Source organism: Neodiprion pinetum, chromosome 4 (assembly GCF_021155775.2).
Source record: "Neodiprion pinetum isolate iyNeoPine1 chromosome 4, iyNeoPine1.2, whole genome shotgun sequence".
In the NCBI taxonomy this organism is placed as follows: Eukaryota; Metazoa; Arthropoda; class Insecta; order Hymenoptera; family Diprionidae; genus Neodiprion; species Neodiprion pinetum.
The window spans coordinates 38,037,985-38,053,319 of record NC_060235.2 but is presented as its reverse complement, the minus strand read 5'-3'; the positions used below and the strand labels follow the sequence as shown (position 1 = coordinate 38,053,319).

The 15,335-nt window shown below is 38.7% G+C and overlaps 1 protein-coding gene and 2 long non-coding RNA genes across 3 annotated transcripts; 1 reads left to right on the top strand and 2 right to left on the bottom strand.

Annotated features, from left to right (window-relative positions):
- Positions 1 to 5,277: 5,277 nt before the first annotated feature.
- LOC124217845 (uncharacterized) lies at positions 5,278 to 6,354 on the bottom strand. The gene is made up of 3 exons (XR_006882925.2): positions 5,964 to 6,354; positions 5,569 to 5,644; positions 5,278 to 5,498 (listed from the first exon to the last, which is right to left on the bottom strand). It is a non-coding gene; the product is annotated as an uncharacterized lncRNA (long non-coding RNA).
- Positions 6,355 to 8,278: 1,924 nt separating this feature from the next.
- LOC124217843 (uncharacterized) lies at positions 8,279 to 12,576 on the top strand. Its single transcript, XR_006882923.2, has 3 exons — positions 8,279 to 8,384; positions 9,690 to 11,685; positions 12,093 to 12,576. It is a non-coding gene; the product is annotated as an uncharacterized lncRNA (long non-coding RNA).
- On the bottom strand, positions 10,020 to 15,324 carry scaf6 (SR-related CTD associated factor 6). Its single transcript, XM_046623926.2, has 8 exons — positions 15,072 to 15,324; positions 13,980 to 14,150; positions 12,621 to 13,293; positions 12,413 to 12,484; positions 11,790 to 12,186; positions 11,301 to 11,707; positions 10,769 to 11,143; positions 10,020 to 10,542 (listed from the first exon to the last, which is right to left on the bottom strand). The coding sequence occupies exons 1-8, from the start codon at positions 15,088 to 15,090 to the stop codon at positions 10,248 to 10,250; spliced, it is 2,409 nt and encodes an 802-aa protein (XP_046479882.1). The 5' UTR covers positions 15,091 to 15,324; the 3' UTR covers positions 10,020 to 10,247.
- Between the last annotated feature and the right edge of the window lie 11 nt (positions 15,325 to 15,335).

The following is a 15,335-nucleotide window of genomic DNA, read 5'->3' as shown; positions in this document are numbered from 1 at the left end:
ACTCGTCGAGCTCACGGACAGAAGGATACGAAGATGCGTGTGAGTGAGAGAGGTTGGTACCATTCCGAAGCGCAGGTTCGAACCAGTTCGAAGTGCAGGTGCTTCGATCCTCTCGGTTATTGCGGTGGTATGGGAGTAAAAACCGTTGCACGCCGTTGCATTGGTGCTGGTACTTATTTTCCTCGTAGCAACATGTCGCGTCGTTGAGGCGAAGACAGATATAGATACGTTATGTTTGCCCAAGATTCTCTCGAGCGTATGATACGGGGAATTATCCTGAACTTGGCAGCTAAGCGTGAACGGGACGATTATTCTACTGTAATAACCGACTACTGAATAACGTGGGCGAGAACTTCGCTCTGGAATTGCGTCATCTCGAAGGTCACCAATCCGTGCAGTTTAGAGAAATCTCGGTACTAACTGAAACGAGAGATAAATTTTTTTTGCACGCTTGCACAAGTTTCTTTTACAATATAATACGACAATATCGTTAAAACGAATTCCTCTGTGGCAATGATGCGACACGTGTGACCGTATTGATGAACTAGAACTCTAACGGCTTGCAAAAATCTCGTGCAAGCTTCAAAATTACCCCACATTTACAAGTACCAATTAAGTGCAGTTGTTTAAGTTTATTTAAGATTCTCAAGTAGCTCGAGTGAACTTCTGCACATGAAAATATGTTTTTCCGCCATTGATTTACCCTGAAATACAACCCTTCCAAAATTGTTTTTTAACAATGTCCAACTTTCTGCAACAATTACGTTGTGTTCCGCGAAAAAATCGGTCATCGTGTACGTCTTTGTAGATTATTCTTCAATGCTTTCCTTGACGTCTAGATCCTGAACAGTGGCATGATCGCGATGGCAGAAAGGCCATCGTTACATGTGCGTAATATCAAAAGGCCGAACGTTAAACAGACACTGACAAATCGGTTATAAATAAGCGCTGCAGCAGCGTTTAGTCGCAACCATCGTGAATGATTCACCTATTTCGCGGCCAAAGTTCTCCACTGTACCGATCGTCTCAGGACCTAAAGATCTTCAGGGGAACCCCCGGACATCCGGAATGTGTCATGACGAGACCGTTCTGAAAACGAAACTTGCGATCGATGCTGAACAAATATATCTATGCAAAAGTGCTTCGTGCCACGCACGCACTGTTTAGACGAAGTCAAAGCTTTCCAGCACAAAACAAGTAAGCAAGTGAACTTGGTGAAGAGGAAAGACTCGAGTATCTCGTGTACGTATTCGGTCAACACAGCACGATCCGAATAATTGAGTCAAGCAATGCAGCCTTCGATGTCCAGCGTGTTGCGCAACGTTGTTATTCGTCGTAATCGTCGCTTTCACTCTGGACAAATATTCTGTTCGTGGTGAAAATAATCTCTACGCTAAACTACGATAAAATTCAGTTGGTTAAAGATTGTAGGAAGTATTAGAAAATCGTAGGAAATCGTCTAAAAAGCGTACAACATTGGGGAAAATTGTCAAAAATCGCAGTATTTTGCATAGAAAATTACAAATTTCTACGAAAAATTATAAGAATCTATAATTTTCTGTAAAAAATAATTACAATTTCGAATCCAGACAACGTACATTTTTTTTCTCGTATTATTCCAAGAATTTCATTGAAAAGTACAACTTTTTGTAAACTCGAAATTTTATGAAAAATTGTGACGGTCGGCAATTTTATAGTTCGATTTAGATCGATAAGATTAACGAATATTTATGAGACAGTATGAGATATTATTTTCGAGTTACCGCTAGATGTCACATTTCTCCCACAAGGAAAACTTATTGCAGACAACTTAAGTACCGAATATAATTGCGGGCTACGTCCGAAGACTTATTTCTTCTTTGGATCGTCTTATTTCTCGATCGTGAGTGTGATCTAGACGGATTTAGAGAATCTTTCGTATATTTATAGTCACTTTCGGTGAGTCTTACGAAATAAAACCAACATTTATCATCCCGGTAAAAATAGAAAGTTCTACTATATTTTACAGTAATCTCTCTCAATAGGGCAGCTTCCCTACTCGCAACAAATTCTCTGACAAAACTACGAAAGTATTGCGAATTTCTCTACTTGACCGTAAAATAAAATTCGTCGTGGACAGGTTGTAAAAATTATTCCTACCAGGGATTACGTGATTTGAGGCAGAGCGTCGACCGTTGATTGAAAAAACTGCGAAGATCGCATTACACGTACTACTTTTTCTCTACTGTATTCGACACGACGATTCGATGCAATTGCGGCACGTACGTGATTGAAAAACAAAGTATCGGGTCAATTGTGCGGGACGATAATACAGCGCCTGCACTACTATCTGGTCCGACATTAACAACATTAACACAACCAAGGCGACGACGTGACACTCGCGTTATCAACCGCTGCAGTCACGCGATCTGTTTGGCTGGGTGGCCGTCGGAATGACGTAGCCGACGGAATTACTTGCTTCGCGCGCGTGCACCGTGGATTACATTCTACACAGGGAGAATCGACGTTAAACGATTCGTCCGAAAATAATTCTCGGCCTACCTATCAATCGGCGACGTCCTGTTATACATACATGTGTATGTACCTACATGCATTCCGTATATCGGACGAATGCGTCGTATTTTTCAACCTACCCACGTAGCTCGTATTTTCCATCGCGGTACTCGCGAATATAGACGAGTTATTTTCGAACATACGAGCTAATATTAGCGGTGTGTGTATACATGGATAGACACGCGACAGTTTACCACACGATTCACAACTTCTTAGGCTGACTGCCGTTATGTTGGTCGGTTTATGGCCGATTTTTCTAATTGTAATAATTCTCCAATCTCCACGGCAATCCGACATGTGAAAATTATATATTTACCGTTCCCAGGCATTCATAATAGAGTAATCAAAGTTGTTTTTAGACAATTTTTTACGCCCGGTTCGCTTCAAAGTTGCAGGATAAAAACCCAATTGTTCGCAGTGCGTTTCTTAATCGAAAAACTTATAACCACGAACGATGAGCTGATTACTCTTTTTGGCGCCATATCACGTGCCATCCATCTCATACAAATTACCTGATTAATAATTCTTCGTTTCAATTCACCGAGCACGCAGTTCACTTCGGACGTAACCACGACGCTACAGCAATTCTCCATCTAGAAATTGGAAGAATTTCATATTTAAATTTACCAAAGTTTCTGGATGTTTCTTTCGTCGAATAACTGATACTCAGCATACGGACCTAACCAAACTCAATATGGCGTCGAAACTGAGAATCAGCTGATCAGTCTGGACGAATTACTCGAATATCGAGCCGCCTGTTGTTAGATTTCGTTGAATGCCAAGGGAAAAATTGATATCATGCAGGGAAAATAAGGCAGACTCCTATTTGATGATCTTTGGGTCGAATCTCAGTACTCCAAAATATAGGTAATCTTAAGTCTATTTTTAAAGACCAACATTTCAAATGTTCTCCGAAGAAAATTACAAGACGTATATACGTAACGCAGGATTGAAAATAAACGCCTAATGTACACATACGTGTAATGAATATTTGCGATAGGACGGCTGTAGGAACCCCCGACAAACCTTGACATAACCATGAGTAAGAAGTGATTGATATAAATTGTTATTACTGCATAAATACTTGTATACAACAAAGTCAATGTATTGTACATTAACATACATTATAATTGTAAGCAGCTTTAACGGTGTGTAATTATTCTTATAAATAACTGAAAATAATAAGGTGTTTACAAAATTCATTGTATAGAAATCTTGGCTTTGAGGAATGGCAACAAATTCATTCGGCGAACTGTTGCCGATTATATACGCCTCGGTATATTAACTCTGTGCTGAACTATAATAAGGCACTAACGACTGCTAACACTGTAAGTACTATACGTGAGCCACACGTGTAAGTTCAGCTGACGCATAGCCAGTAACGCGCAAACTGTGACGTATCTATATGTATACTTCTGACAATTTTTATCTTGACCCCGCTAAAAATAGAAAGAGAGAGAAAGAGAGAGAGAAGGATATACGTATAGAGCGGCCTAGAAAGAGCTTATTAAGTGAGTAGTTACGGTATAAAATCACAATTATCCCGGTAATCGTATTTTAATAGCCGTCACTTGTGACACGTGCAGTAGGTAAGGTACCCATGTGCATACGTGACTGCACGGCGGTTTTCTTACTTATTCAACGGAAACGTTCCAAAGGAAATCTTTAACACACGGTATGCAATAAGCTCAAATGTAGCCGCAGAGATTTTCCCCTGCCTTCCGTTCGTTTTACATTAGTCATTTGTTTTTCAAAGCGTAAAGTCACATTATACATAAGACGTGTAATACGAGTGCGTGAGTCCTTCTGCTCGTGTGTAACACTCTTATCGTGTTTGCCACAATTTGACACCTTGACCCCATTTCTCACTTGGCTTTTGGCGATAAAATTATCCTCAAAACGCCGCTTTACTCGCCGATTATATTGCGGCCTAATCGACGGCTGGTTAGCCAGCTTTTATCAGTCTTATCGATACTGAAGGTATCGGAACGGCACGTCTCCGAATCATCTGCTTACTATCTGTTCTGTCTATCGCGTGTCGCGGATAAATTCATCCTCAGGATCAACGACTAGTTTTATACTCCGTTACGTAAGCTTGCGGTAAGACGTTTTTGGAGCATGAAAAATCTTACGTCTCTAGATGTCGGTCGTAACGCAAAGTCACATGAAATTTTTTGCCAGAGTTTAGACGCACTTCAAGTATAATCCATTTGGCAACATTAACATTTCTACGCGAAAGCGTGAACGACGATGTTGTAATATACAGAAATGGCGTACGTGTGGAACTGCACTGAACGGTCAGAGACAAATTAAGCGATTCTCTGCGATTATTGTAAGCAAAAATTGAGGACATATAACTGCCATGCGTTGCTTCAGCGTCGTTATTGAATTCTCAGCTGAATACCGGATGTATGTAATCCCCCAAATCTGCACGAATCAAGTTGCAACGTGTCAGCACGCTCGTAACTTCCTGGAAACGATTCGACGACTCTCTTGCCGAAGGTGCGTATTATAAATTTCGCAACTCAACCGCGATTGTATGTATTATACTTTCTCAAGAACGCTGTCCGTGGCGTTCAATTTTTGTACAAATACTTGCACCAATTCACAGTATGCAAACTCTCCAAGGCTATAAGAATTTTAGAGAGCATAATTCGAATCTATGAATTTGCTATTGCCATTTCTTTATTTCTGCGTCAAATGAAAACATATTGGAGTATTTTTGTTCAAAATTGTGTACAGAGTGGGGCTGTTGAGTCCTTTTTCGCTGTCGAAATACGCAGACTTTCATATTCGAAGATACAAATGTCAACGTCGAAATCGACTAGGGCATCCCCGTAAAACCCTCTCTGCAACTTGTATTTATCGTAACGTATACAGGAAAGTTTGAAAATTTATCGAGCGTAATGTGAGGCGTGTGCGGAATTCACCGCTCTCAAGATACACTGTAATAATTATTCATTTCGTTGAACACAGTTTGCTACATCGAATCAATTTATCAGAGATATATTATACCTGGTTGAGTATCGTTACGCAACAACGTCACATAGTCCGATGACAATTAGACAACTTCTCGGATACGTGTAAAAACCTGCAACAGAAGCAGTTTAACACGCGTGAAATCGTAATTTATTTCTTTGAAAGCTAATTATATTTGGTACACACGAGTTAGATTGTTTGTTTCTAAAATTTGTTACAGCCTGGGGAAACGGCGACACAACTGCGTATAACGACAGCAAACTGATGGTTTATTTCCGTATAGCGTATAACGTAAAATTAAGTTATCGCCGAGAATCTGACAATGGTGAATCGTTGTCAGGTCGTTACCAAAAATATGTTGTATTTCCTTCGGAAACAAACATCACGCTCAGAACGCGTGATTTTTGATCATCGATAGTTATATGGCGTACCGAAATAGATATTGCGATTCAGCGTGCGAACGACGGCCTGCTATAACGTTAACAGCCTTCCATCGACCTTGGTCAATTAAAACAAGAGTACCGACGTTTTGTTGCGAGTCGCGTTTCTCTTAGTTCCGGATCAGTGGCTACGCGCACTGTGCAGTAAGCGATTGCTGCAGTTTTCAGCGAGGTTGCAAAAATTACGGGGAAATTATGTGGCCCGATCCGATTATCCTTGAGCCGTAACGTCGCGACCCCGTGCAGACATTTGGAAAACGTAAACGTGCGCGCAGCTGATGTAGAACTTTCGCAACGAAAGCTCGAACGGAAAACACGGATGTTCTCACACGCCCTGGTTTGCACAATATATTCTCGGTCTCATGTGCAAGCGCGCATTACGTGCGACTATAAATACTACACCTAAATGGAATCTTTGCAGCAACGAATCGGACCCTGAATGCACATTTTGCGCACGTGTTGCGCGGCGCTGATCGTGAGTAAAAGCGTGGTGAGCCCCGTGACTGGTCGGCCAGCCGAGGTCCTTTCCTTCGAGAATCGCGCTCTCTCACACGTCGCATGTTTCTCAGTCAATCCTTCGCCCGCACAATTTGTTCGGAATTTGATCACGTTGCACTTACGCCATTACCGCAATTCCTTCCTTTCCTAACAAAGCCGTAATCCGCGATCATGTGGTAATATCTGCATACTTGGGTGCATCCGGTGACAAGTGAAATGCAAGTCACGGGCACGCAACGACGATACTCTGCTGATACTCTAGTCTGCACCATTTTTTAGTTTTTATAATTTTAATAGTAAATTGGCATCGTCGGAATGTCCTGAGTAAGGATATGCAAACGCAAATGCGATATCTACAATCGATAAATAGTTATTTAAAAAAGAAAACAAATTCCCTTCGCAGGAGCGTAACTTTTAAAATACCGCCAGGTCATTAATGACCCAGGTCTAGACCAGAGGGCTAATTATTCGCGTATTTCTATTATTATGCTTGGAGTGCAGAGTTTTACTTTCTTTCGGAACCGTTATGACCTCGCAATTTTACTTCTAGAGTGATTTTGCAGTATTAAAGAGCTCGGAAAACCCCATCGCTGATCATATGATCCAAGTAATTTCATGAATGTGACCTTGGACCGACAGCCAAGTACTCGTAACTGCCGTTGGTCCGATACACCAGACTCAGAGCTCATCGATATAATCATACGATTGAAGAATAAATTTGAGACGATGATTTACAAGTAGAGCCTGCTTGAGTAGGGTATTAAAAATGTTTTCAAAGAGTAAAAGTCAGAATCTCAACAGCAGTGTTTTTACACCTGTTAATCTTACGATGTTTTTTACTGTTTCTGTTAAATTCTACCTGACGTCCAATTAGTCGAGAAAGGGACATTCAACTCAATTCTAAGACCAAAAATTTTCAGCTCCAAAAATCAGAGAGAAAGAAAGGCTAACATCTTTGTATTTCTCCAGAAAATTTTAAATGGTTTTGAAAAATTATGGAACCAATGAATTACGACACTATTTCCACGTTATTTCATGCAAGAAAAGGTTTGCGCTTCATCTTAATTCGCTGCGATGAACTCCTGAAAACCTACAGCGGAAAAATGTAAACATTTATCGCATCTTCGCAGCTCTCAATCCAACCCACCGAATTTCAGAGTAGGCTTATTTTTTAGTTTTCACAATTCCCAAACGATAAGAAAGGCTTCCTAAAAATTGATTCTACAACGATCATTTGTCGCTCGAAAATCGGTAAGCTCAATTCCGCTGATCAGTCCTCACTTATTGTATAATTATTTTTTAATTCTCAACACGAATGCGTAAAAAAGAGGAAAAAAATTAAGCAAAAAAAAAAAAAAACGGGAAAAGAAAACGAGTTAGTTTTCATTGAAAGCTGCACCGGCTTAACTCCAAGATTGTGCTTTAGCAAAAGCTGCGAAGTTGATCATGAGGTCTGTTTACGTGCCCGAGATATCTGTGAAACCGGTTCAGCATTGGAAATATTCAGTTTGGTTATCAGTTCTCATTGGGGGGGGTCAAAGGGGCAACCAAGATTAAAACCCCTCGAAGCTCGTTTGCAGACGGTCAAATTATATCTATGCTCAATGATGTGTTCTCAAGGCAGAAACACGCTAACCGCGATAAGACATGTTTTTGAAACTTTGATCTCGTTGCGAGCAAACTTCTTTTACCAAGCATAGAGAAGTTTTAAGTTATCTATTAAAATGTTCCGGTGTCAGAAACTATACCACCAGCCAGGAATCAACGTAACGTTACGTACTGGTAACGCCATTGTATAAAGTGTGATACGGTAATAGCAGTTCATCGTAGTGCCTCACCGCTGTCATTACAAGAAAATACACAATAAACTTGAGTGATAAATTGAACGAAACGTACGATGTCATCAGCAGATCAGTACGTCATCCAGTTTTTACAATGCGGATTAAAAGTAGATAATGCGCGTAGTTGCTCTCACAAATTGATCAAGATCGGAGAAAATTGAAAATTTTCCAAATCATAGAAATAAAAAATTGCAGATAAACGAAAAAAATAGAAGGCAACTATCTTGAACCAGCACGTAATGTATCGGACCGTCTGCCAAAATTTTATGATTATCCAAACCTCCAAATCATTGATAAATATAAAAAATTGATCTCTGTACTTCCTAATTTTTATTTCTTATTGGCCCAATACTGTTTCTCGGTTTCCTATTTATTTTTTTTCCATCTTACAAGTTTTTTGCACGTGCAGAATAACACTCACCGGAATAACCGATTAAAAATATTTTTGCACATCGTTGGTTATAATTATTGTTATTACTTATTTATTATTAACAGATTTATACCAACTGTACAGTATTTAGTTTTGAGCTATTTAGAATGTAGTTAAGTTCAACAGAATGATTAATTAAGTCTATAAATACAGTTATTGAATTTTCAACATTTTTTTAAATAAGGCATGTTGTTGCTCCTGGAGAGAAATGCACTGACTTGAGTATATACATATTATACTTTCAACAACTGTAATTGTAAATTAATGATAACGAGTCTATTCTCAGCTCGAAATAATAAACACATAAAATCAGTAATGGGAAATGCAAAATATGTACGTTATAAATAATGAGTAATGTATACGGGTATAGGCAATTTTCCGTTCTTTGATTAAGTTTTCTCTTCCTTTCTTCATTGCTACAATGTAATATTTCAACCCACCATGATTTCTTTTCGTTTTTATTCTTGTTTCTTATGCGAGATATGCCTGAACTAAGCTTCACTGTTTCTAATTATTGACTTTTAGGTAGTTAAAAAAAAAAAAAATCAAAAACCACTAGTCTTTTTACCAACCGCAAATAACCAAAGTTTTATCAATACTTGATCTTAGCTCAAACAGCGAACCACAATTAACTGACATAAATCCTTTTACATGATTCTAATCGAAAGACAATCCGCCATTAATTATTCGTGATTTCTATAATCCATAAATTTGTTTTACTGATCAGGTAAATCAAATTGGTAGTATACAAGCATGCATTCGTTTTTTTAAATTCTGTAACGTTTTTTTTCTTATTTATTCTCCTTTCGTACAGATTATCTTCATTCTATGAACAAATTTCTGTAAACGTATTGACATTGTACACATCATTTGATAACATAATATTCTTGTTAATGCTTGAATGCGCCCTTTCTACTAATTGTTGTTTCTTTTTTTGTGTTGTTTCAGAATAGCAGTTAAAATTGTGAAACGTTCCTCGCAAATAGCTGACGAACTTTTAAACGATGAAATAACTGTGTAGACTTCGTTATTCGTGTAAGAAAACACATTGTGATCCGTACATATAAAAACTGACACATATTGCCGGGGTTGAATACGATAAAGTAATAAATAATATCGTTCAAAAGTCAAAGAATCTTTAAGCTTTGACCATGACTAAAGACCATGCAAAAATCAGGGGCTATCGTTAAGTTTCCATTTTGATGAAACAATAAACAACGTAGTAAGTCTTTTTTAATTATTCCACATTGTTTTAGGGTGTTTTTATACCAAATGGTATGAATGCAAAATCTTTTATTTTACGAAAATGTTTTCCTTCGTCAAGTAAAAAAATGCGTCTTCCTTTTCATTTCTGTTCCTTTGCTAAAAGCAACGGTTACACTGTGTACATCTATATTATGTACACGTACAAGTACGTACACACGTGAGTATACGTATAAACAGCCGCACTTTTGTCTTACAATGTCGATATTAGAGACAATATCATATATTTAATTATAAAATAATTCAATCTCGTTCTGCTCTTTCTTCCGCTCTTTCCTCCGCTCTTGCTTTCATTCGCGTGATAAAAGCTTGGCCTTTACTTTTTCTGAAGTTCTCGTACGGGTCATTCAAATTAATCCCAACACCTTTGTACTGGTCATTTTTGTCCCGTATTTCCCCTCCTGATATCGGTGCTTCAATTCCTTGTTCATTTGCACCCAAACCAGCTCCACCCCATCCCATTTTTTTCAACAATTGATGGCCTTTATTACTCTCATCTAAACTTATCTCCTGCTGTGCTTTGCTGTACGTTGATCCCCTATTGAAGTGTATAAGTCAGCATTTCGTTATCACATATTGGTAAAATTCATTTGAATGAAAAATGTACTTTTGTACCGGAACTATATCGAAAAAAGTCAACAAATTGATTTTTCCATTTGACAAAGTTACGAAAAATCGTACAAGGAAACTAACCACGCGAATTTTAAATAATTTTAACTCACTAATTAAGTTTAAAAAAAATATAATGACGTAAATATGCTTACAGAAAACTAGGTGGCGTAGGACTTCGGTCAGATCTGTCCCCTCGCTTGCTGTCTGGACTCCTTTCTTTGTTGCTATTTCTTCTGTTTCTCCTACTCCTGCTATTGTGATTGCTACTATTACGGGAATTGCGCCGGTGATTACTCGTTGGTGATCTAGATCTGCTTCGGCCCTTCGATCTAGACCTGGATCTGCTGCGAGATTTACTTCTGTATCGTTTTTTGGGCGGACTCGGGCTTTTAGATCGTGGCCTTAAAATAGGGGACGGTGATCGAGACCTCTGTCTTAATCCACTCAGAATGTCTTCCTCCTTTCGTTTGCGTGCCGCATTTTTCGCCTTGTAGTACTCATACAGACCGAGTTTCTCCCAGCCGTCACTAAAATTCGATAGTAACAATATAAGCATGCATGCATTTAGTCCAATAGTAATATACCTAACATCAGCGTCACATCGCTGTGAATTGGTGTATTTGCCTGAATATCGTATGTAAATGTGTCGGTATAACATGAAATTATTACTAAACATTGATTTACCTATCCCTGGGTGAATCGTGATTTGGAGGAGCATAAAATGCTTCGACTGCAGCAACTAATCTATCACTCGGTGGAGCCGGTGGTGGAAGTCTTATAGCATCTGGATCTAATGACTTATATTCGCCGTCCTCCAATTTGATGAGTGGGACCATTAAGCCAGCTGGTAATTCGAAGTATGGCATACTAGGCATAAGATCTTCCATGGATGGTTCGTGAATGATCGGTGGAGGGCCAAAGCCAGGTGGTGGTTTAGAGAAGTCCGGTAATGGAACATTGGTAAACGGAGGTGGTTCCGGAGCCCCAGGAACTCCCCAGCCTGGTGGGGGCTGACTAAAATTCATATCACCACCAGACATTGGAGGAGGCGGCCCAGTGTGAGTTGGTGGTATGTTTAAATTTGGTTGGTTCTGTATAAAACATTTTCATTAATTAGAAGCGCGAAACATTTTTTGAATATGCAATATCAGTTTATTTTACAACAAAGCTTACCATTTGCGGTGGCGGAGGTGGTGGAGCTTTAAGCTGCTGATCAATGGAAATTTTCTGCTGCTCTATAGTTTGAATTTGTCTCATAGCATGATTGATGAAGGCCTGATGCTGAGCTTGATAATTTTCAAAAGTCTGTTTGGTTGATGTGGTGATTGGTGTAATGGCACTTGCATGTTTTGAAACTAAACTGGCCTGGTATTCTGACCAAGATATACTCGGTTGCTTCAACTTCTCGATTATTCCATCGTCAAAGTAATTATTTTTAGATTCCCAAAGGCTTAAAAGTTTGTTCAATTTATTAAGCTGTTCATCGGTAGCAGCCAATGACGTGTTGCAGAACATCGGGACAACAACGCTTTCCATTGCTTTGCGAAGATCGATTGATTTTTTCCTCGCACTAAGAAATTGTTTTAAGATTTACAATAATGTATACATGATTATATTGTATGTGTTGGATAAAAAGGTACAGAACCAATTCTAGAATATCTTTTATAAACCAGTTATATGCATTTCCAGTTTGCATTCATTTGACCAGTCTGCTTATCCTACCTTCAGGTAAGCACTGAGTCGAAATAAACTTTTGAAATAATAATCCTCTTTGTGAAATACACTTGTGTGCTTACCAATGATGAAGAACATCGTTTACTAAGTAAATCACGTGTAACTTCTGGCTGAAAGCTGCTCCTTGAATTACTCTAAAATTTATTACAGAAATTACTATAATTTGATTAAAAAAAAAAATTAATATGGTTTTGTTGCCGGCTAAGCTTTGATGTGAAATTTTGATAACTTTAAACACATCGAGAAATGGTGATGAACAGATATACATACTTTTTCAGCAAATGCTCAGCGATAACTTGATTGCTTTGTGCTGTGATAGAATTCTGTAGTATCCAAGCCTTTCCGGCACTGATGCTGTCCTTAGTGCAGCTCTCGATAATGGGTTGTAGTACAGAATCAAATGCAGAAAGGTCAGTGTTTGTATGCTGAGCATTATTTTGCAGCGATGCTTCTTGAGCTTGTCTGACAGCCTCCTCGACTCTCCCTTGTTGTTGAGCCATTAAAGCGGCGTGTTGGGCAGCGAGGTTTTGCTCAGATTGCCTAACTTGTTCTCGGAGTGTAGCTTGCTGTGACTGAAGCTGCGCAAGTTCATTTCGCAACCAACCTGAAGGACCGGCAATATTGACACCAGAATTAACTCCTCCGATCGGCGAATTCACGTTCCTTATTGGTCCAGGAATGGCCCCAACAGGTGGTCCCACATTTCCAGGCCCTCCGATTGGTCCTGGAACTCCGGATACTCCGGGTACCCCAGTTATCCCTGGTATAACGGGCCCTGGGTTCCCGACCACTTGGCTTAAACCGTTGTTTTGAGCGCTCAGGCTCGAGGCAAGACTGACGTTATTTTGTGGCGAAGCGACGGCCGCGGCTGTTTGCTGCTGCTGCGAAACGTTTAAACGTGGGTCGGCATTTTGCATTGGATTTATTCCTTTTTGCTTTAAAACTGTAAACGAATGACGGTGGATTATTGCAATTTGTTTTCATTTCTTCATGATATTGAAAAAATAAACTAATGGTCCATGTTTTTTACTTTTTTTTTGTTATTTTTTTGTCATTTTTAATTCGGTTGTTTTTTGGATGAATATCTTCGAATGGCACATATTAATTTTTCTGGCATCATGTAAGAATGCATTAAGTCTACTGTTAAATTTAAAGCGCCACTGAACACAGAATGTGTTGTTTTCTTTCTTTCATCGTGCTACACCAAACAGTTGAGTACAGGAGCATGTATGTAAAACAGATTTTACTGCGGCAGTGTGTAGTACTCTTCATAAACATAAAAGTAGTTGGTATTTTAAACATTTGTATCCTTGCCGATCTAATCTTGGATCAGATAACAATCCTAAAGCTACATCTTGTTCTTATTTGTATTTTAAGAAAGCCCCTTTCACATTTCTAGTTTTTTTCAAGTCTTATAATAAATAACGATTCCCAAAATCTTGAACGATGTCCTGATTTGCACAAATGACATTTTTCATCTCATTGCACGGTGGTGATGTTTTGTTCATTTGACGATTTCATACGTTTTCTCATAGTCGTTTTTTTGTTTTTTTTTTTTTGGGTTTGCTTCTAGCTCATTGAACGAAGACCTTTTTTTGTACGTTGTTAAGGGGATTTGTTCCCACTTACTGGCTTGCTCCGTTGTCACTTTGTATTGATAGTAGTTAAAGTGCTCTCCGCCAAACAGGAAACCAAACTTCGGGTTATCCTTTTGCTTGTTTTTCGTCATCTGCTCAAACTCTGGTCCGTTACGTGCGACAAATTGAGCCAGCTTGTCTATGATGTTGCGCAAGTCCGTGTCTATTAAATCATTTAAAACAGAACTTTGTTAGAAAAATCGGCATCCAACAACAATGTAAGCTTACATCATATTTCATGGAAAAAAAGGATCATCATCTTACCTGGTATTATTTTCTAGACAGATTATTTTCTAAAATATTCAAGAAATCATTATGACATATAAGTACAATATCCTAGTTACAGTTCTGATATAAAAAATAATCCAACATTTGGATAGCTATCCTGTTATTTATTAACTTTAAAATATAAATGGAAACAATATGTAACCATCGCAGAACAAGATATGATATCAAGATAAGGATATCAATATAATGTTATTGCGGTATTGAAGAGTATCAGATATTTCTCTTGAGACAAATCGTTTATGATATAACTTAAAAGATTCTCCAGACTTGTTTGATCGCAATTTAGATGTCGATTACGTGTTGTGAAATGAATGTGGAATACAAATATTTACCCTGTTAAAATCATAACCATACCTAAGGTTTGATTAACAGATTGTATGTCTTGAAGGGTGATTGTAGGAAAGAAAGCAGCGAACGGACAATGAATGTGAACGTGGAAAACAAAAATAATCACCGATATTTCGCCGAGTGTTGTAAAAGATTCGTAGATAGTCGTACTTAGTAATAAATCAAAATTCCAAATTCTCATCGGGGTGCCGATTTCGGCAATTTTAAGGTGGACGTGAGACGAGCCACATAACCTAATACAATTCCTGTACACAACGATATTTTTGTGTAGCACAGGGTGAGAGAAATGTGCAGTGATTTGTATTTACTCGTCAAGTTGTAAAGGTGGAGAGTAATATTGTATTGATGGGCGAAAAATTAAGCCGAAAAATTAATTGATACGTGATACGTAGTGTGGAAATAATACCGCGCTTCGTTGATTCTTGGGATTGTGATTTTTTTTCTCTACCTGCAGGAGCCTGATCCATTTCTTCTTCGTGGGTACTCGAGACTCGTCGTGTAACGAATAATTCACACTTAATAATGAAACTCTATCGTATTTTCAACTGTAATGTTGTGCCGAAAACCATTATGCTCACGATACAGCGACAACGCTAGACATCGCCATTTTTTTCACTTCGTCTCCCTCGCCGTTGACTCAAGAATGTAAAGACAGTTCCCCTAGTGGACTTTGGTGTGACAACCGAAAATCGTCGTGCGCTTGCGCCCTCTG

What these genes read in the sequence shown, in the direction of transcription:
- scaf6 (XM_046623926.2), bottom strand. An exon ending in GCTGAGCATTTGCTGAAAAA is followed by an intron (nt 12,485 to 12,620) that starts GTATGTATATCT and finishes AATAAATTTTAG; the next exon opens with AGTAATTCAAGGAGCAGCTT. An exon ending in CCTACGCCACCTAGTTTTCT is followed by an intron (nt 10,543 to 10,768) that starts GTAAGCATATTT and finishes ACACTTCAATAG; the next exon opens with GGGATCAACGTACAGCAAAG.